General features: G+C 49.1%; 1 protein-coding gene and 1 pseudogene across 4 annotated transcripts in view; one reads left to right on the forward strand and one right to left on the reverse strand.

Moving 5' to 3' along the window:
- Positions 1-11,982, forward strand: part of ATOH8 (atonal bHLH transcription factor 8) — a 36,427-nt gene extending 24,445 nt beyond the window's left edge. For all 4 annotated transcript variants that reach the window (XR_010730334.1, XR_010730335.1, XR_010730337.1 and 1 more), the window contains one exon: positions 7,451-11,982. Coding sequence is in view for 1 of the 4 variants with exons in the window: in XM_066267603.1 (XP_066123700.1) it covers positions 7,451-7,456 (6 nt within the window). In the remaining 3 variants the exon portion in view is untranslated. The remainder of the gene's footprint in view (positions 1-7,450) is intronic.
- A 981-nt stretch (positions 11,983-12,963) lies between these two features.
- LOC136329900 (small ribosomal subunit protein eS6-like) lies at positions 12,964-21,834 on the reverse strand (annotated as a pseudogene).
- Positions 21,835-22,779: the final 945 nt, after the last annotated feature.

A 22,779-nucleotide genomic window follows, 5' to 3' on the forward strand; every position in this document is an offset into this window, starting at 1 on the left:
GTGTGATCCTTGATTCATGCCATGTTCCTGCCCTCGGCAAAAACAGCCAACTCCCGCTGCTCATAAATTTCCTGCCTGTCACCCGTGGCACCCAGGCCAGGCGGGGCGGGAGGCGCTGGGGGTGGGCTAGCCATACCTGCTTCCAGTTCCCTGGGAAGTTGGAGACTGGAAGCCCAAGCCTGTGCTTGTGCCCAGAATAAGCTCAGCAAAGCCTGGCCTAGGAGGAGATGTGGAAGCAGATCTGCCAAATGCAGAGATGTACGGGCTGTGAGGGAAAATACAAACACCAGCTTACAGTGCAGTCTGCACAGCATAATTCTACTTTTATAAAGTACGAGAGAGGCGTGTCTAAGCATAGGGAAACAGTCAGCCAGTGTCGTCAGTGATTTTTTTTCTCAGTGGGGGGATTGAGGTGATTTAAACTCTTTTTCTGTTCATTCTTCAGTATTTTCTAATTTTTCTATAATTAACATATACTACCTATGCAAATTTAACAGCTATATCAAGATTATAGTTCACCCATTTAAAGTGTACAATTCAGTGCTTTTTAGTATTTTCACAGATATGTGTAACCATCACCACAGTCAATTTCAGAACATTTCATCAGTCTAAAAAGGAACCCTGTGCTTTAGCTATCACTTCCTACCGCAGACCCCCACCAGCCCCAGGCAATCACTAATCTATATATAGATTTCCCTGTTATAGACATTTCATGTGAATGGAATCAGATAATAAGTGATCATGGCCCTGGCCAGTGGCTTGGTAGATAGAGTGTTGGCCCGACGAATGGACATCTCGAGTTTGATTCCTAGTCAGGGCACACAGGAGAAGTGACTATCTGCTTCTCTCCTTCTCCCTCTCCCCCTTCTTTTTCTCTTCCCCTCCCACAGCCAGTGGCTCAGTTGGTTTTAGTGTGGCCCCAGGCGCTGATAGCTTGGTTGGTTTAAGTACATCAGCATCAGGTGCTAAAAATAGCTGAGTTGATTTGAGCATCACCCCCACATGGGGTTGCTGGGTGGATCCCAGTTGGGGTGCATATGGGAATCTGCCTCACTATCTCCCCTCTCACCTAAAAAAAAAAAAAGTGGTCTCTTGAGTCTGGCTCCTTTCATTTAGCATACTGTTTTCAAGATTTATCCATGTTCTATCATGTATGTTGGTACTTCATTTTTTTATGGCTAAATAATATTCTATCATATGGATATACTATACTTTGGTTATTTTTTAATCAGATGATGGACATGATATATGTAGTTTTAAATTGTGTTTATTTTACTTAGAAAGAGAGAGAGAGGCAGGAAGGGAGAGAGATGAGAAGCATCAATTTGTAGTTACATCACTTTAGTTGTGCATCAGTTGCTTCTCAACACGCCTTGCAGGGTTGTGGGAAGGCACCAGCTGAGCCAGTGGCCCCTTGCTCAAGCCAGAAACCTTGTGCTTTAAACCAGCGACTTTGGGCTCAAGCCAGCGACCATGATATCATGTCTATGATCCCACACTCAAGCTGGATGAGCCCACACTCAAGCAAGCGATCTCTGGGATTTGAACCCGGATCCTCAGTGTCCCAGGTCGATGCTCTATCCACTACACCACCACCTGGTCAGGCAAAAAAAAAAAAAAAAGAAATTGTATTTTTTTAAAGAAAAGAGTCCATTGAAATCAAATCAGTCAAGATGACATTGGATCAAACTGACTATTGCTGGTTACTTGTTTTGAGACTTTCAGCCTGTTTATTCTATGTTTTCAAATACCAGTTAGTCAAACTGAGGACTCAGCTCTATGTGAGAACATGAGCCAGCATGTTCTAGTGCTTCTACTGTGCTCCAGGCCCCAATAGGGGCATGGCTCCACTGTCTGATTCTTTTTAATGATCTAGAAGGTGGGTACTAAACTATGTTCATTTTATTTTATTGTTTTGTAAAAGAAACAAAGAGAGACAGAGAGAGGGACAAAAAGGGACAGACAGGTAAGGAGAGAGATTAGAAGCATCATTTCTTTGTTGTGGCACCTTAGTTGTTCATTGATTGCTTTCTCATTTGTGCCTTGACTGGGGGGCTACAGCAGAGTGAGTGACCCCTTGCTCAAGCCAGCGACCATGGGGTCAGGTCTATGATCCCATGCTCAAACCAGCGACCTCATGCTCAAGCCAGATGCACCCACACTCAAACCTGTGACCTCGGGGTTCTGAACGTGGGTCCTCCACATCTCAGTCCGACGCTCTATGCACTGTGCCGCTGCCTGGTCAAGCACGGTGCTCGTTTTAAAAATGAGGAAACTGAGACTCAGAAAGATTAACCAGCCTGCCTAGGGCCCTACAACCTACTGATTTTGTGGCAAGATAAATGAGCCCCAGTGTTCAGCATTCAGAAAGGGACATGACACCCCCTTTCTAGCCCTCATATTGATATACTTAACAGTGAAAGGTAAAATCATGCTTAATAGTATATAGAGAAATACTTCTCCTGTGCCTTCCCTGCTTGTCTTTCATATTTTAATTTTAACATAACATTTGAAATCTGACTTCTCTTACCAATTAAAACAAAACTTCCAAATTTGAATCCCATTGGATACTTTTTTCTGCAGGTAGAAGGCTATATCCAAATTACTTAAATATAGAAAAAATGTCTAATTTGAAAATAGTGAAAAATGGTTAAGTAGGTAAAGTGGACATCAGTTACTGAAAACTTTAAACATTAAAATAATTTAGAAAGCAGATACAATTTTTTTAATTCCCCCAATGTGGTGAAATTACCCTGCAGCTCATAGAAGTGATCAAGAGAGGAACCAATCCATTTAAAGCCAGAGGCAAACTTACTAAGCAGAGGGGGTATAATTAGGAATAAAAAGCTGGAGCTGAACAAAACTAAAAGAGATGCAAAATTGTTCCAGGGTTCACAGTAATTACTAAAAGTTCCCCTAAAGCACAGGCAAATTTACAGAAATGCTCTAATGTTACATTCAAAACAGGAAACATATCCTGTGGTAGAAAAAAGCTCCAGTAAATAAAATCCCTGCAACTATTCATATTTATTCACTCATTCAACAAATATTTATTGAGATACTGCTGTGTGTCTGGCACTGTTCTAGACACAGGGACTACAGCAGTGAATGAAACAGACCACAACCTGTTCTTGTGGAGCTGATGTTCTGACCACAAACAAGTGACAAATAAGAAGATGATTTCTGAATGTCATAAACTCCACTACTTCACTACACTGACCAAACCACCGCGATTGGACTCAACATGTCAGATTAGCTGAAAGGGACTAGAGAGGCTGTCTTGTCTAGTTGTTTTCAGAGTTTGTGTTAGCAGCAGAACCTGTGTTTGAAAGGCGTCTTCTATGGTGAGGGGCTGTGAGAGAGGGGTTCCTTAGGACAATGAGCCAAGAGCCTTACCCAGCATTGGCCACAGCAGAAACAGCACCCACAAAGGGTCTGTGGGAGGAATGCCAGAGGCCCTCCTCAGCTGTGTTTCTTACACGGGGATGATGTTGCCAGGTCTCCGTGGTGTAGTTGTCACAGCAGGGAATGCTTGTCAGCCTCCTGCCCTGTATTTTCAATTATGTGTGCACACTTAGCCTTATGCAACCTCCCATAGCTGCTTCTAAAGCAGGGGTCCCCAAACTTTTTACACAGGGGGTCAGTTCACTGTTCCTCAGACCGTTGGAGGGCCAGACTATAAAAAAAACTATGAACAAATCCCTATGCACACTGCACATATCTTATTTTAAAGTAAAAAAACAAAACGGGAACAAATACAATATTTAAAATAAAAAACAAGTAAATTTAAATCAAGAAACTGACCAGTATTTCAATGGGAACTATGGGCCTGCTTTTGGCTAATGAGATGGTCAATGTGCTCCTTTCATTGACCACCAATGAAAGAGGTGCCCCTTCCGGAAGTGCAGCGGGGCCGGATAAATGGCCTCAGGGGGCCGCATGTGGCCCGCGGGGCCGTAGTTTGGGGACCCCTGTTATAAAGGGATGGTGTACGCAAGTCTGTCTCATTCCTCAGTCAGAGCTGATTGGCCCAGGGGAAGAAATCTGATTGAAGCTGGACCAATTGGGGGTCTCCACTAGGCATTCGGGGTTAGAAAGCTGAGGGACTGGGCCAGGTAGTAGTCAGGCAGGAAAGAAGCAAATTCCTGCAAGTGGTCTCATGTCTTTGGCTGGCACCTAGAGGGAGGGCCACAGAGAGCCCTGACTGAGGTTTGCAAGCCCTTTGTTGAGACTTCCCCCAGGCTCTTTTGGAGCCTTAAATAAGCCCCACTTAACCAGAAGGATAAGTAAGCTATTTACCATGCGCTTACAATCATACCATTAATCGAATGAGTTCAGAAAACACTGAGTAAATCAAGCCACAGAAATTTCTTTACTGCAGGACTTTATAGAGTCTTTTTTGTTTGTTTGTTTTACAAACAAAAGTTTATTTAGATAGTCACAGAGGTAGAAGAAATGAACGGTGGAAGAAGTGAGCCAGCTGGGCTGCATGGGCTCAGGAAACAAGATACAGAGGCAGAAGATGGGCCCTTGGAACTTAGGAGAGAGAAGCAAGAAAATGCGCCGGGGAAGGGGGTGGGGGCGGTGCAGGTGTGCTCCACAGAGAGAGCTGCCCAGAGCCTGTAATATGCTAGCAGACATGGTGACTGTACAAGATAGGGCTGAGGTCTGAGATGTTTCCCAAACTCCTGAGATACATCTCAACTGGCTAGTGTCCTGCGGAGGACTCCCCTTTGGGAAGTACTGATCCCCACATAGCCCCCTTGCTATGCAATTGAAGGAATTAAAGCACAGGGATGGAGTTCCCCAAGGGCACACAGCTGGCTAATCGCAGAGAAGGCCCCCGCACTCCAGGCCTCCCAGTGTCCTTCCCACCATGCCCTAGTTCACATAAGGCTTCCTTGGATGGGTGATGCATATGTTGGGGATTCCTGGGTCCAGATGGATGGTGGGAACACAGGTCCAGTGTAGACTCAAAGGAAAGGATAGAGTCAAGAATTGCAGGTCAGGCCTTGGTGAGAGAAATCCCATCTCCCTTGCTCTTGGGTGGTAGCCGTGGCTTCAGTAGGGTGTGATAGAGGTCTGGGGCTGGGCCTGGTGGCCAGGGGCCGCCCCAGCCTTTCACGCCTCCGCCCAGACCACAGGCAGGCTGAACGAGGAAGGACCACGGCTGTCCTTGACATGGCTGCTCAGGCATCCAGCGCCAGGATGACGTGGGCTGTAACTCACCGCACGGACCACAGACTCAGTACCATCCCCATGGGTTTCCTTTCTGTTTCTTAATCTTCTTCCTCAGACTCAGTAACAAAAAGCAGATTCCTGCTGGGGCCAGCCATGCACCACAGTGGGCTGGGAGAATGTGAGCCTGGACTCACCACATCAAGACGCTCCCTCCTCTGCCTTTCCCCTTTTTCCATCTTAGCCTCTATGAGCTGGAGGAAATGCCCTCCTCCTGGCCCAGCTCCCTTGCCCTCTTTGGACCCCACTCTCTGCCTTGCACCTTGGCTGCCTGCTGAGCTGGCCGCCCCAGGATGGTGGTGGTTCAAAGGCCCTGGAGCCTGGTGGTTCGGCTCCACCCCGGTTCCCCTAGCCTCCATTTCAGTGGGAGCGGCCTCTGTGTGGCAGAATAGACACTGCAGATCTGGGTTCAGATTCTGATGCTGCCAACTTCTAACACTTTTCTCTGAGCCTGAGGTGGGGACCGCTCCCCTCTGTGATGGGGATGGGAGGAAGCTCCCTGGCATGTTGGCAGTGCTTGACAGATGTTATACTTCAAAAATAACTGCTTAGCTGTTTGTTCAGGGTTATTGCAAGAATCAGGAGAGAAGTATTGGGAACTGTCTTATTAGGGGTGTGCTGGGCTGGGTCAAGAAACGACTGTGACTTGTTTGCCTGTTCGGGTTGGATGTGGAGCTCTCACAGAGCCTCCCCATCAGCTCTGACCTCCCTCAAAAGCTAAAACCCCAGCAGCCCCCATGACCGTCCCTATTTCCTGGCCCTTCCTGGTAGCAGGTCACACCCTCCAGTCAGTTTTCTCACAAGCAACATCAAGTTCAGCTGCCAAAGTGGTTTCCCAAGGTCAGAACTATGGGAACTTAAAGGAGGACTAACCTAGTGACCCTGGCCAGTTGGCTCAGTGGTAGAGCGTTGTGAAAGTCCTGGGTTTGATTCCTGGCCAGAACACATAGGAGAGGTGCCCATCTGCTTCTCCACCCTTCCCCCTCTCCTTTCTCTCTATCTCTCTCTTCCCCTCCCACAGCCAAGGCTCCATTGGAGCAAAAGTTGGCCCCGGGAGCTGAGGATGGCTGCATGGCCTCTGCCTCAGGCACTAGACTGGCTCCAGTTGCAGCGGAGTAAAGCCCCAGATAGGCAGAGCATCACCCCTTGGTGGGTATGTCGGGTGGATCCCAGTTGGGCGGATCCCGGTCAGGCGCATGCGGGAGGCATGCGGGAGTCTGTCTGTCTGCCTCCCTGCTTCTCACTTCAGAAAAAAAAATAGGTAGACTAACCTAGCAATTTCCCAATTGTGCTCTTTAGCACCCTGGGTTCTCAAGATGTCCCAGGGAATGCAGTCAGACTCTGGGTGCCCCCCTTGATATGGCCCCTTGCCCCAATGCTCCAAGTAGACCAGAACCATGTTAACTGTGTTCTGTGTTAGGTCCATGGCTCAGAATTCATTTCTAACTCTTAAAAGAAAGTTAGAACATTATTATTATTATTTTTAAAGACTTTATTTATTCAATTTTCAGAGAGGAGAGAGAGAGGGGGAGAAAGAGAGAGAGAGACAAGGGGGAGGAGCAGGAAGCATCAACTCCCATATGTGCCTTGACCAGGCAAGCCCAGGGTTGCGAACTGGCCAACCTCAGTGTTCCAGGTCAGCGCTTTATCCACTGCATCACCACAGGTCAGGTGGAAAGTTTGAATATTACTGACTGGCTCCAGTTATCATTTTACAGATGAGGACACTGAGGCACAGAAAGTTAAGCGCCTTGTCTCAGGCAGTCCAGCTGATGGGCTGCAACCAGCCGGCCTCTTGACCCTGGTATAGTGCTCTTGCAGAATAGTGTACAGAAAGGAGGCGGGAATGGCACTTCCTGTGGGGACAGGCCTGACTGATCCCCCAGGTGTAGCTGTCTCAGGACCAGTGTCCCTGAGCTCCTTCTGCTTGCCCCAGCCCTGCCCTTTCCGCCAAACCAACACAGCAGTGGCTTTGAAATGCCAAAGGGGGTTGGGCAAGGGGACAGTGTGGGCCCTGGAGGAAGCCACTCCTAGGTCCAAATGCTGACTAATCCACTTCCAAAACCCTAAAGACTCAGTCCCCTGGCGGGGCCATCCGAGTCCTTCCCAGGGCAGGAGGTGCTAGGGTTGCAGGCACCTGGTACCAGTCAGCCTGCAGAAGCAAGAGTCAGGATGAATAGGGGCAGCTCTGACCGTTGGTTCTTTCTTTCAGGAGTGACTGGCCCTGGTCGAGACCAAGGACACCACTGCGGGCCCCTTTCCAGCTGAGCCTGAGGGAAGGTGAGCTTGCTGAGTCCAGCCTCGTCTTCTCCAGGATGCTGCCAGATGCTCAGACCACTGCTTCTCAGGGTCGGACATGAGCATGCCCGCCTGCTTCTCACCCTCCCGCCTCCCCCAGCCACTCCACGGTGACTTCTGTGACTTCGCACTTTGCCCTCTGTCTGGAGGGGAGGGGAGAGCTCAGCCTTCCTCTTGCCTGGGGCCCGAGGCTAATCCTCCAGCTGCAGAAGTTCATTGCCAAAGATGCCACAGAGACACTGACAAAATGTGGTGAGAAAACCCCACAGCAAAAAGCCACACTTTTGCCCTATGACTTTTGTTCCTCCTGTTGCCCGACTACCATCTCAAGCCAAAGATGAGTCAGCAATTCCACAAAGAACTCATGAAAGGATGGACATTTGGTGGCCGTTGGAAGCACCTGACCTGACCTGGACTGCTCTTTCTACACTAGGCCCAGAGTTGGCTCGGTTCTAGATAAGCCTCCTGGAGGCTGTGAGAGGCCTGTAGGAAGTGGGATCTGTGATCCTGAATCCCTCTGCTTCCTCTCAATGGCTGCCTAGGCCTCTGACCCTGATTTTCAATGTTCCTTGGGTCCAGGCTTCTTGGGCCTTGAGCATCATGGGGAGGGGTTAAGCAGCAGAAAGAAGCAATAATGACCACTCCATATCCACTCCAAGGACCTGCCGCAAGGCAACCTGCCTAAGGGTCATTGCTCCATGGCCAGACACTCTTTGCCCATGACCCACCCTCCTGGCTGGGCAAACAAGATGGCGCCCTGCTTAGAGGCCAGTGTTCTCTTACTAGTTATGTGGGGAGCAGAAAGGAGACAGGGACCAGGGTAATAGGCCAGTATGTGGGGGAGTGAGGCATGTTCAAAGCCAAGGTCTGCCCCTTTCTTTGCTGAAAAGGCCAAAGCTGTTCACGTCTGTGCTCAACCATCTGCTTCAAATTGAAGTTAAAGCCCCAATATGTAAAGAAAAATGCTTGTGTTGACTGGACTCTGTGGGTGACAGAACTGACTGGTCAGTTGGTGGTGGCTCTGGGAGGGAAAGAGAGGCCGGTCTCTGCCTAGAGGTTAGGAGCCCTTCAGGGCGTTAGCAGTGTGTGTGTGTGTGAGAGAGGTATCGTGGGTCCTCACCAAGGCTTCAGCCTGGACTGGTGACCAGGAGCCTGGTCAGGAACAGGTAGGGAGCTCATTCCACTTCATTCCTCTTATAAACCATGCCACAAGTTTATGAGGTGGGGTGTATTAGCAATCCTATTTTATAGATGAGGAAACTGAGGCCCCAAAGAGACAGGCTCAGTCAGCGAGAGCTGGTTCTCAAATCATGGTGGCCTCACTCCCAAATCCTATGTTCTTAACTCCTTTCCAGCCCCTACTCTGTTCCAGCGTAAAGTCCTTGAGTATCGTCACATTACCTCACCTCAGTGGGCGTGCCTAAGGCAGGGACAGTACGTGGGCAATAGGAATGAGGAAAAGACTGTGTGGAAGGACTGTGTCAGTGGGCAGGGCTGCCTGAGGAGAGATTAGGAAAGAAGGCTGTGCTCATGCAGGATGCACACCTGTCCCTTGTTCCTCCCAGGGCCACCCTCTCCTGTCTGCTCCTTTGGCTTCTGGGCTGGGGCTGGAGTGTGCGCGGGCAGAGCTGGCTGTAAGAAGCCTCCTCCTCTCACACTCCTGTTTCCCCTGCATGGCCCTTTGCCAAGGACCAAGATCTGGGCCAAACCAGGGGACCAAGATTACTCAAAGCACTCCTCAGAGAACACACCACACAGACACCTTTTTGTGTGTACATGTATCACCAGACAGCACTTGTGTATGTTCCCAGGTAAAGGAATTCCATTCTAGATAGATTCAAATTTCATCGGCTTCTCGTAGCCAGACAGACAGAATAGGATGGGGCTCCCTAAGGGGAATGGGACACTTAGGAAGGGTCAGTCTCAGACTCAGATCACAGCCCCACTCAGTTGTCCTTCTGAACCCCTGAGAAATGCCTGTGGCACTTCCTAAGGAAGAGAAAATGCGGACCAATGAGCATCAAACTTGTTGGCACCAGAAGACTCTTTCTGTCACTAAAGGGTGGGGGAGTACCCTCATCCCACTGCCAGGGGACCAGACCTTACCACCAGAAACAACTAATGGCCTCCACTGCCCACTCCTCTCCTGTTTAAGCCCTTCACCACACACTCCCCTGTCCTTCCAAAGCATCTATTGATCATCGGCTGCATATCGGCACTAAGATAAATGCTGGTAATAAAGAAATGGATCTCGGTGGTGCCTGTCTTCACAGAACCCATGGTTCTGTATAGACAGACAGACAAGAAAATAATTATGATACACTGAGGTGAGTAAGATGTTGGGAGCTTCAGGGAAGAAAAAACTAACTCTCCCTGGGGAAATATCAGGAAGGCCTTTCCTAGAAAGGGGTCATGGGAGTTGGGACATGAAGGATGAATAGAAGTTTTCTCTGCAGAGGAATACTAAGCCCTGTCAAGACACTGGAATCACCTGAGGAGATTATTAAATATTAATATAAAGTAATAATGTCAAAGTTCTATATCTAGAAATTCTGATGTATTGGTCTGGAGTGCAGCTGGGCAGGGGGTTTGTAAAACTCCCTAAGTGATTCTAACATGAAGCTAGGTTGAGAGCCACTGGCTTAAGCAGGCTTAGGTCTCTGACAAAAAGAAGCATTGATATGGGATACAGGCTCTGCCAAAAATGTGGGTGTGTGGCTGTGTGTGCACACATGCGCACAAGTATGTGTGTATGTGTGTGTGTGTATATAAATATATGAATATATATATATTATATAAATATATATAAATATATGAATGACTGATTAAATGTTCATGCTATTTTTTTATTCTAGCTTCTCCAGTACAGCAGCTTGTGTTTTTGTGCATGCGCACGCACACACACACACATACACACCTTATGTGAAGAGGCACCTCTAGACACACTTGTGTACATTCCCAGGTAAGGGAATTCCATTTCAGATAGATTCAAATTTTATCAGTAGTCTCCAAACAGTTTTCTGTAAGCAATCATACAAGAAGACCATCACCAAGATAAAAATTTTGAAAAGCATCCCTTCTGGGGCCTTGTAAGGGCATTCCCAGACCAGTTCACAGTCCCAGAGCCATCTGCAGATTTGTTTTCTGCACACCCTTCTGGTTTTGTCATTTGCTCAAGTCCTGGACCCAAATGCCAGTGATGGCTCATCAGCCACCAGCCACAGAGAGACACAGGGACCCTATCCAGGGACCCTGTGGACCTACCTGCATGAGAGGCCCAAATGTGTACCTCTATGCACATGCCCGGTTCCTGCAGCACACATGCTTCCTCTCTGTAGGACGAAAACAAGATATGGCTCCAGAGTTGGACGTCTCCCCAGCTCACTGACCGAGACTAACGAGGCTCTTCAAACACTCTGTGCACACAGGCTGCACTACTTCCTGGTTCTGGTCTCGGACTCCCAGAAGAGAGGCTTAAGTTCTGGGGAAAGGGTTCCACAAGTCCCTGGGTTGCTGTCTGGGCTCGTGGTTTGGCCAGGGCCCCAGGTGGATTCCATCTCCCCACACTGTACTCCTTCCTGTTCCCATTGGCCTACCACTCTGTCTTGGGACTTCCTTCTTCTCTCCCTCCACCTCACCTTGTCCTCCAAGGCCTTGTGCTGTCCTGTTTCTTTTCCTGATTACCGCTCCCCCCATCTCCCCTTTCTTACAAGCCAGTGAGACAGGAGTGGGGAGGTCCCAGGGGCTGAAAACTCGGTAGCATAGCCACGGGCAGGGACTGATCTGGGAGCTGGAGGGACAGACAGAGCCCCTCTATGCTTGTGATAAGGGCAGATACAGGTGCTGGGCTGTGGTCAGCCATGGGAAGACTGCAGGGGGCTGGAGCTGGCACTGCACTTGGCTTCCTCCTTCCATGTGTTTCCTGAGCTACAAAGTGGTCATTGCCAGCAGCAGCCAGAGTGACAAACAGCCTGGCCTTTCCATAGCAAGCCTTGGACATCTCTAAGTGTTTCCTTTAAGGGGATTTGTATTGCCTTCTCACTCTGAGCTCTTGCTCCCACCCCACCCTGCACAGCTGTGTTCTGTTTCCAGGCTCCAGCGGGACAGGGAGGTGTGGACGGGTGCTCTGCCTGGGCTAGGTTGGGGGGTGGGGTAGGGGCAGCTGGCCTCACCCTCCGCTCCGCCCTGTGGGTTTTCACTTTCTCAGCACCTTCTCTCTGCTTCCCAGGGCCCCAGACAAGCTGTGTCTTCCTTCCTGAAGCCAGGTGCCCCAAGAGACCTGGATTTATAAAATATGACTGTTTCACAGGTTTTTGGACACATGTCTAATCTTCGGATGTGGCTATGAATTCCTAGAAGGCAAAGATTGGGTCTAATTCATCTGAAATCCTTGAAAAGGCCTTGCAAAATGTATATGTTGGATTCTTGGTTAAATGAATAAATAAAAATGGGATATATAGTAATTTATGCATTTGTGTTTTTCCACAAAGAACTACCAAGCAGCTAATTTGTTCAAGACTGTGAAGAAGGGGCCACAGGTTTTATCCAAGACCTCAGAAAAATCTCAAAGGGGGTGATCCAGAGCTGCATGGAGTCTGGGCTTAGGGGCTTCTTGCTCTTTCTGTGGTTGAGCCTTTGAGAATCGAACTCCTGCAAAGAGGATGGCTTCACACACCTGTATTTAGCATGTAGCAGGTGCCGAAAAAGCAAACAGCAATTGAACGTGTATGGGTGAATGAAAGAACGTTGCCATACTCCCTTCCTCCCCACTCCCACCTCAGACATCACGATCCAGCGCTTCTTTCCCTCAGAGGTCCTAAAGCTGCCTGAGCTCATGACAGTGCTCCCGGCGGTCACAATTAATCAACTGAAGAGATGTGCTCTCTTTGCCATCTTGGTCTCAGGGCTGTTTGGAGGAAGTTACAGTGTGGGCACCCTCAGGTCAACCTCCTGGTGCACCACCAAGGTAATGTGACTGAGGCTATGTTAGGAGTCTCCTTCATTCTTGTTTTTGGGGCTGTGTGGCCACCTCCTATCTCTGATGAGTTTCCAGCTGAGCCTTCCCTTGCCATGGCTGATAGAGAGGTTTATTTCTGAAGTCCCTCATCTGGGCGCATCACCTCCAGGTCAAAGTCCAGGCATTTTAGCTACCCATTGGACCTGCCATGGATGGCCCCACTTTCTTTTCAGTGTCTTCAATAGTTTCCTAGTCTCTGTGACCCCCAGTCTGACCATCCGGGTGCACTGGTGAACCTTGACCTGACACCCTAACAGGCCCTCAGTCTCAGTCACGTCCCAGTCTCCATTTCTCTGGCTGCCCACAAAGCAAGATGCTTTTTGAATGCTACTATTGGCAGCAATAAAAAGTATCCCCGCCCCTTTTGATGTCTGTTCTTCTTTATTTGTTACTCTTAGAAAATATCATTTTCATCCAGACTCAGACTTAAGGATAGAAGTTCTTAGAAGAGACAGCCCACATCTCTCAGCAGCCCGTTCCTGGCATTTTTCTGTGGCCTCCTTCATTCTCTTAGCTAAAGGTTTAGCGTATACTGTGGGCTCTTCCTTGTTTTTCTTGGTACATTGTTTCTCCAGAGCAACACGCCAATGTTTGTGCTGTAGGACAAGTGGCGTAACCAGATCCTGGATCTTTGGTGCATCGGTCCTAGTTTTCTTACCTTCTCCGTTTAGAGGCTTTCGCACAACATAATGGCGGACTTCTTCAGAGAGACTGAAGAGTTTGCAGATTCTGTTAGCTCTTTTGGGCCCAGGTGATGAGGCACAGGAAGGTCAGTAAGATCAGGAATATCTTCCCCCCTCTTTTTGACAATGACCAAGTTGAGCACACAGACTCTGCTTTTCCCTCCTGTCCCCCTTGGCCTCTAACAGGAATGTCCCTACTCAGCAGCAGGTAGACTCAGCCATGGGTCAAGACACCCTGCTTGCTGGGGAAACCTTGTTTGTTGTTCCCACGCCTCATTCCAACCACACAGCCCTTCCATTCTTCACCCAGATCAGAGCATCAGCGTAACTTCTGTGGCCAGACGCTTCTCACAAAAAATACTATGTCTGTGTTCATCGTTTACTTCAACGAGTTTCTGGCAGTCTGTGGCTGAGAAAGGGGAATCCAGCTTCTCCCTGAAGCAGCTGACCACCTCCAAGCACCATGAAAAAGAGGAATTGGGTCTTCTTTAATCTAATTTGCCCCTGCATTGCATCTGCCCAGACCCTCAGGTGTCCCTGAAACTCTAGTTCTCAATCCCAGAACCTGGGCCAGCAGAGAGACCCTGTTTTCCCCAACAGCAGTGGCCTAGATGCCTGTCCTCCCCCCCAAGTACTCTTATTCATGTGTAAATAAAAGCACTTCCCTCCATCCTCCTCCAGTGGGAAGCCCAGCATTGACCCAGGTCTCTGAGGAGTCTGGGCTTGCACTGAAAGGTTGTCACTGGCCTCTATCTCCTGGGGCTCCTAACTCACAGTTGCTCTCTGAACTGCCTCCAGGGTTGGTGTCTTCTCTCTACCCCACTTCAGCCACTTTTCCTTGATTTTCCCAAAACATCACTCACTCAGGCAGTTGTGTGTATAGAAATTATTTTTTTCTTTCTTAACAATTAAAAAAAAAATGTTTACAGTCACAAAAAATCAAATAAGACCTTGCACTTTTCTTCCCAATTTATTTAGCTGATTTCATGTATTTTTGACAGGTTCATCATGTTTCCGGCAGTTAAAAATATTTTCCCTTCTGGCTTCACTCCCTGACACTACATTTCTGGGCTGTGACTCACATGATGTTGCCCCACAGCTGGGACTTGAATCTAAGTCTCTTTACTTCAGTCTAACCTTCCCCGCACCCCAAATCAACTCCAGGTCGCCATCAAACCCAGGCCTGAAAACATGAGAGTATGAAATACGGTGTCCAGTGGAAAGGTCACGAACAAATAAGGCAGCTGGCCGGGGCACTCGCCGGCCCTCAGCTGAGCAGTTATCCAGGGTCTCCCCACTGGGGGGGAGAGGCAGGTCCTGGACCAGCCATATTGCCTCACCCCCATAAAGCCCTGAATGTGCTCCTTGCAAGCCCATTCCCAGTGGTGGGATTCAGCCGGTTCGCATTGGTTCGGCAGAACCAATACCTAATTTTTTGTTGAGTTTGGCGAACCGGTTGTTAAAATGGCACTTGTAATCAGGGTTCTCTCTAAGGTGGGCCTGGGCAGTCGCCCAATATGGAAATCACAAGTTTACATTCTTTATTCTTTTTTAATGTTCATCTGCACAACAACGTATTCTAAGCACCTGTAGTAGCGTTCATTCCATCCATAGGTGAAAAAAATTGCAAGTGAGGACACCAATCAAGAAGCAATATGGAAATACCTTAAATAACAGTTTTATTGTTAGGTATTATTTAATATTTTTTTATTAATATTTTAAAACTCTCTCTTAGAACATAATCTATTTTTGTGTACCTTTTTATTGTTATTATTTAAGTATTAAATGCATGAAATAATAAACTACCTTTCAGTATTTTTTTTTATACTTAAAATGGTCATTAGGGCAGAGAACTGGTTGTTAGATATTTGAATCCCACCACTGCCCATACCCCAAGCTGCCTTCAAAGTTATCTGGCCTGTAGACAGATTGCGTTCATCCTCTAGGATTTCATTTCCAAGTCCACAACCAGAAGTTTCTAGGGAATTTCCCTTTGCACACACACATATACATGCAACACACAAATACTTTTTTAAAGATCTCAAAATGCTTCCAAGTCCCAGGAAGGAAATCTCCATATTTTAGAGAGGAAAATAGAATAAGAAAGCAAGTCTTGGGGTATACTTTGGTACTATGCTGACATTTATTTTCTAAATAAAAATCAGCGCAAGGTGTTTGACAAAGATTGTCACACCTCTTGCATGTGTGAGAGGCAGCCTAGGTAGCCAAATGCTGCAATTTGATGACGAGCTCTAAGATGAGCAGACTGGGCCTTCTAGGAACAAAGGGTCCAGTGATCCTCTCCACTGGGGATTGCAGCATAATGTATCCCTATATATAGGCTCTGAAAAGTCCTACTTAAATTTGAGAACTGATTGTCTCCCAAATTTATTTGAACACTTACGTACTCTCTAAAATTGTTTTATTGTAAGATATACCTAACATAACATTTATAATTTTAAACATTGTAAAGTTTACCATTCAGTGGCATTAAATACGTTCATAACAATATGCAACCATCCTCACTGTCTATCTCCCAAACTTTTCATCATCCCCAATAAAATCCCATACCTATTGAACTCCCTCTTCCCACTTCCGTCTTGCCCCGGTAGCCTCTACTCCACGTTCTGTCTCCAAATCGGCCTGTTCTACATGCCTCAGGCAAATGGAATCATATAATAGTTTCCCTTCCCTGTTGGGCTTATTTCACTAAACATGTTTTCAAGGTCGATCCACATTGAGGCACGTATCAGAACTTTGTTCATATGTATGGGTGAGTAGTGTTTCATTGTATGGGTAAACAGTTGGTTTATCCATTCATCTGTGGATGGAGGGCGCTCTTTCTTCTCTAATTCATGCCCCAATCTCTCAGGGAACACCAAGGAGAGTTCCTGGGACACAGCCTGGGGACTGCTGGTATACGGACCACTAAGATGTTTGGGTTTTGGATAGGCCAGCATTTTCTTACCCACACACCTGCCCCAGGCACTGCCAGAGGGCTCTGGGCTGCTTGGTCTCCAAACTCAAGGCAGTGGTTGAAGCCCTGAAGGGTGAAGCCTCCTGGAAATCACCCAGGAGAGGTAGTCAGTGGTCTGCCCTGGGGGAAAGCAAGGAAGAGCCTTGTCCTCTAACTCAGTGGTCCCCAACCTTTTTTGGGCCACGGACTGGTTTAATGTCAGAAAATATTTTCTTGGACTGGCCTTTAGGGTGGGACGGATAAATGTATCACGTGACCAAGTCAAGCATCAAGAGTGAGTCTTAGGTGGATGTAACAGAAGGTCATTTTTTAAAAATAAAACATCGGCCTGACCAGGCAGTGGTGCAGTGGATAGAGCGTTGGACTGGGATGCAGAGGACCCAGGTTCAAGACCCCGAGGTCACCAGTTTGAGCGCAGGCTCATCTGGTTTAAGCAAAGCTCACAGCTTGGACCCAAGGTCTCTGGCTCAAGCAAGGGGCTACTTGGTCTGCTGTGGCCCCCCGGTCAAGGCACATATGAGAAAGCAATCAATGAACAACTAAGGTGTCATAACAAAAAACTGATGATTGATGCTTCTCATCTCTCTCCGTTCCTGTGTCTGTCCCTATCTATCCCTCTCTCTGACTCTCTCTGTCTCTGTAAAAAAACAAACAAAAAACAAAACAAAACAAAACAAATCGCTCAGACTTAAATATAAATAAAACGGAAATAATGTAAGTTATTTATTCTTTCTCTGTTGACCGGTACCAAATGGTCCACGGACTGGTACCAGTCTGCAGCCTGGGGGTTGGGGACCACTGCTCTAACTCTCACAGGACACATGACCTTGCTGTGTTGTGGGGATCCGTCGGGATGACTGACAGCTCAGTGCTGGTGACATCTGTCGGGGATGCCTTCCCTGGCTTTGATGACAGGACTGGGCAGCAGCCAGGCTTGAGGGGAGCAGTTGCCTGAGAGGCCCTGGCCCCCTTCTGGCAGCCCACAGGTGCACCCTGTCCTGCTTCTCCAGGACGCTGGACGGGCTGTTCCGAACCACTGCCCCTCCCTGCCCTTCCCGGTCAGCACTGCCCAAGGACAGCTTTTTTTAGCAATCAGATCTGCTGGGGACTGGGGAAGGTGCTTCCCTCTGGGCTCAAAGCCCCTTTGGAGGGTCTCTGCTACAGCCCTTCTCTCCCATGGGGAGGGGGTTGGGGCAGGCAAGTGAGGAAATGCCCAGAGTCCTGTGGCTGGGGGGATAGGGAGAAACATGGGCCCCTCTGGGAACCTGGAGGCCCCAGGCCAGCGTGGCCTGACCTTCAACTCTGTGTTTGACCCTTATTGACAGTGGCTCAGTGACCTCCAAGACCTCTCACAGCGATTTGCAACCTGGGTCCAAAGAGGCCTTGTTCTGCCTGTTTGGTGGGCTCAGAGCTCATATTACAGCTCCTCACTGGGAAGGGGGGGGGTGCCGCCACCACATGGAGCCTGGGCCTTGTTCTTGCTAGAACAGCTTATTCGCCCTCCGGACCGATTACCTTGTGAGCCAGATAATTATTTAAAGGTGCAAAAACCTTCTCGAGTTGTTAAACAAAACAAAAACAACTGAGGACTCTTTAGAGAAATTACAAATAAATGAGTGTCCATCCTTCTAATCCAAGTACAAGTTACCTCTCCAGACCCCAGATGTGCTTTCAACTAAAGGTCCTTTAAGCTTTGTCCAAACTCCATGCACCGTGGGCCTCCCAGGACTCCCAGGAGTGCCCCGACGCCCTTCTCTGCCTCTCCATCTGCCCACCCAGCTCAGTCGGACACTCCTGGAGGGTGGTGTGCCTGTCCGGCCGCGACCCCACTGTGGGGACAGCCCTCGGGACCTGAGGCCCCCACACAGGCACACGCATGCACGGTGCTGCTGACCTGGGGCAAGAGGGCACTGAGATTCTCTGCCCTGGCGAGGGGCTGCAGGATGAGGCCTGCCCCTCCCACACCAGCCCCAAGGTAGTCCTGCAGAGACCAGCAGAGATTCAGGTGAGGGAGGAGAGTATTAAGTAGAAGAGTGTTTGCAGACTGAACACACACAGGGAGTCACATGAGTATGGGCTGCTCCTGCCCAGAGCTGGGCCCAGGGCCCAGGTGGGATTGCCTCACCTGCAGGACAAGGTGGAGGTGCTCATCCCCACCAGGCCTGTCTGTCTGCACCTCTCTCCCAGGTGCTGAGCCCACCTTGAAACCTGCCTTCTCACAGAGCTCCCTCTCCCTCTCCCCCCTCCCCCCTCCCCCTCCCCCTCCCTCTCCCCCCTCCCCCTCCCCCTCCCCCTCCCCCCTCTCCCTCTCCCCCCTCCCCCTCCCCCTCCCCCCCTCCCTCCTCCTCCCTCTCCCTCTCCCTCTCCCACCTCCCCCCTCCCCCCTCCCTCTCCCTCTCCCCCCTCCCTCCTCCCCCTCTCCCTCTCCCTCTCCCTCTCCCTCTCCCTCTCCCTCTCCCTCTCCCTCTCCCTCTCCCTCTCCCTCTCCCTCCTCTCCCTCTCCCTCTCCCACAGCTGAGCTGCTCTCAGGACCTCTCTTCTCTGCTCACCTGGCTGCTGCCTGCCTCTCTTTGCTCCTCTCCTTCCTCCGTTGGAGCCCAGTTTGCCTCTCCTGGGTCCTGCTTCCCCTCCCCAGCCTGATGTCCTCAGTGTATGGCTTCAGGTGGCAGCAACATCTCCCAGGCCTGCCCTGGCATTCAGGTTGTCATAAGTGCCAGGGGACCAGACGCTGGTTCTCAGCCGTGGCGCTCACCAGCTGTGTGACCCAGGGTAGATCACTTTCCTCTCTGAGCTCCAGTTTTTCCATTTGTAAAAAATGTAGTTGAAGGATATGATGACCAAAGCCTCTTCCAGCCACTTCATTACCTCTAGAAAATATCACTTTAACTACAGGCTGAGTGAAAAATCTGCTTAATTTCTACTCTTAATTCACCATTTTCAGGCTGCCCTGCCCCACTGGGCCTCACCCACCTGGGAAGTCAGAGGCATTTTACTCCATCTACTTTTCTCACTCAGACTGGCCTCAGCTGGCCTGTCCTCTCTCCAACCCTCCGGCCCCTCCCAGGGCTGTGGCCTTCCTTTGGTCAGGAACCTCAGTCAGGGACTCATTTCCTCCTCTAGGCCGGAGCACTTTCCCAAGGAGCCAGCACCAGTCCTTGCTTCCTGGACGCTTCCCCACAGGCAGGGCCCAGACCAGCTCTGCCAAGCGCCTACTTGCTGTTGATGAGACTTAATTAACAGAGAGATCTGCTCTCCTCCGGGCCCTGGTGAGAGGCGCCTTCTCGGGAGCTCAAGGACACAGAGTACTCCATTGTTCTCCGGGAAAACCCAGCTGTCCACTGCAGCTGCTAATCAGACTGTCAGCTGCTGCCCTCCCGCTGCTCCCTGCTCTCAGTGTTCTGTCCACTCCCCTCCCTGAGGGCTTGTCCCACTGCCCACCCTCTGTGACCAAGTCCTTCCCAGGGCTGGCATCTTCCAGCCCTTCTCCTTCGGGATGTCCGTGACGCTAAGTCCATGGTCCTCCTGGCCCTCATCAGATTTGACCTGTCTGCACATTTACCACAGCCCGCACATTTACCACAGCCCGCCCCTCTCCCTGAACTTGAGTTGGGTTTCTGGGGTGCCTCCTACCATGGGCTGCTCTTCCTCAGTCTCCTTTGCTTGTTGGCACGCCCTGGGGCTCAGTCCTCTGGTCTCTGTTCTTTCTTCTTCCTCGTTCAGGGTGTCATGACCTTTGTAGGTGTCAGTGTAAAGCCAAGTCCTTACAATGACCTCCAAGACCTGCACCTCCTGTCTCTGTTACCTCTCTGACCTCACTGCCTACTGTTGTCCTTTGAGTGCTTTATTGACATACCAGACCCAGACTGCCTCTAGGTCTTTGCATTGGCTGTTCCCTCCACCTGGAACGCTCTACCCCTAAATATTCCCCTGACTTGTTCCCTTACCTTCTTCTGTTCTTTGATAAAATGCCAACTTTTCAGAGAGGTCTTCCCTGATGACTCTGTTTTAAATTGCAACCCCCTACCCCACCGCACTTCCCTCCGCATGCTCTTTCTCTCTCTTCCCAGCTTTATTTCTCTCCATAGTACTCATCACTAGCTGACATGCTCTGTCTTTTAAATATAACTATTTGTTGGTCCTGGCTGGTTGGCTCAGCAGTAGAGTGTCAGCCTGGCGTGCAGGAGTCCCGGGTTCGATTCCCGGCCAGGGCACACAGGAGAAGCGCCCATCTGCTTCTCCACCCCTCCCCCTCTCCTTCCTCTCTGTCTCTCTCTTCCCCTCCCGCAGCCCAAGCTTCATTGGAGCGAAGATGGCCCGGGCGCTGGGGATGGCTCTGTGGCCTCTGCCTCAGGCGCTAGAATGGCTCTGGATACAACAGAGCAAAGCTGCAGAGGAGCAGAGCATAGCCCCCTGGTGGGCATGCCGGGTGGATTCCAGTCGGGCGCATGCGGGAGCCTGTCTGACTGCCTCCCTGTTTCCAGCTTCGGGAAAATGAAAAATAAAAAAATAAAAAAAATAAATAAATAAATAAATAAATAAATAAAACTTTGTTTATTGATCCTCTCCTTCCTCTGGAAGCTAAGCTGCATGGCATCAGGGATTTTTGTTTGTTTTGTTCATTGTCTCCCTGGTGTCTAGAACAGTGCCTGGCTCACAGTAGCTGATCACCATTAGTTGAACCAATGAACAGGTTCCTCGGGGTATGTCCTTGTACATACATTTTCATGTCCTGGTGTTTTTACCTTTGTAGAGGAGATCCTGGAAGTCAAGCTGTTCTGCCAAAGGTTCACACAAAATATTGTTAACTTTAAAAAACAACTCTAGATTATTTTCCAAGATTATTTTCCAGGAGGTTGTAGCAAGTGATGTCCATTTCCCCACTTGCCCGGGATCACACTTGAATTGTCACCAGTGTGCCCGGGGGGAGGGAAAGGCATCTCATTGTTTTAATTTTCATTTTCCTGACTAATTAGAGAAGGACATGTTTCTTGTTTATTGGCCACCTGAATTTATATTTCTGTGAATTTGTTTGTTTTGATCTTTGAGGAAGGTGGCCAGCTGACCTTTTCTTATGCGTTTGCGGAGGGCATCGTCATTTCTTAAAATAAATCCCGGATAATTCTGATATTTGTGGAGGTTCTGAAGCTATTGCTCTAGAGTGAGCACACCCTTGGTTTGTCCTTGCCTGACACCCCCTTGGGTCCCCTATGTGTTTTGGAACTAAAGATGTTTTAAAGTTATTTTCCCCTGTTGGCTCTCTACAATAAACTGATGTTACTTTAAAAAGAAAAGATATTTAAAAACAATCACAAGAAAATCCTTGTGCTGTAATGCCAAGTGGAAAAAGCACTTATAATTAGGATGTACTTCTTGATGACAGCTACATAAAAAGGCTCTCTGTATAAAGAAATTCTAGGAGTGAATCAACCAAAAAAAAGGGGGGGGGATATTGTGAGTAATTTTCTCTATGGAACGAAGGCAAGAAAGGTGACAGTGAAGCCCTAATGGAAAAGGATGAGCTGTTGGAATAACAGCACTCAAGTTACAGCCCTCACCTCTATCTTGGCAGACATCACTAATCCATCACTCCAGTGGTACCTCCTAAACCCAGACTCGGCCATTCTCAATCCAATAGTCCAGGGAGCTACTAGTCCCAGATCAGAGCTGGCAGGCAAGTCTCCCATCGTCCCTGGGCAGAAGGCAGTGCGGTCAGCACTGGGCCTCCCTTGTTGGGGCAGAGACATGCTCCCAGCAGCACCGTGGTTACACTGGAGCTGCAGTCCATTCAGCTGCTCCTGCCCAGCTGTGTGCCCTGCCTGGGGCACCTGGGGTATTTTCAGTCTGCACTGGCTCCCATCATTTTCTGGAATCTCTTTTCCTCGTGGACCTTGAGATTTGTTGGAACTGAGAACACTGTCCTCAGCCCAGATGAAACGTCGTCCGGACGGCGGCAAAGCCCCTCAGGCACCATGCCTGGGCTGCTCTTGGCCTGACCCTCTAGCCTTGACACCTCCTGCCTTGATATCTGCCCCATGTTCCCAGGTGTGATTTTGTGTCATGATGTTGTATCTGCTGGCACATCCTGACTGTCTAACCGCCTCTAGCCCTGTTCTTCTACCTGCCCTGTACTTGGCCTTCTTCAGAGCTGACAGATTCACCAGCAAGACTCACTGTAGGATGCTCAGGGATTCCTCACCAATCCTCTTTCTTTAGACCATCGGGGGGGGGGGGGGTAATTAGAAAGGATGGGAAGAAAAATTTGTATAGCTTCTTCTATTTTTGGAAAAACAGTAGATGATACAGAAAAATGGCATAGAAATGTATGAGAAGACTGTCAGTAATGCAACCACTTGGAGATACCCACAGTTACTGTGCTGCAAACATCCTTCCCCTCACCTCTCTGTCTCCACACTCACTGAGATATGTGTACATAAATTGTCTTAAATAGGATCATGCTGTTATTCAACCTGTTTCTCACTCACCCATATGTCACTAGCATCTTAAAGGATGACAGTGATGGAAAACATGTTTTCCCTCTCCTAGAATGTAAATTATATTCTGAAGGA

The sequence above is a fragment of the Saccopteryx bilineata genome, chromosome 3 (genome assembly GCF_036850765.1).
Source record: "Saccopteryx bilineata isolate mSacBil1 chromosome 3, mSacBil1_pri_phased_curated, whole genome shotgun sequence".
Classification (NCBI taxonomy): domain Eukaryota; kingdom Metazoa; phylum Chordata; class Mammalia; order Chiroptera; family Emballonuridae; genus Saccopteryx; species Saccopteryx bilineata.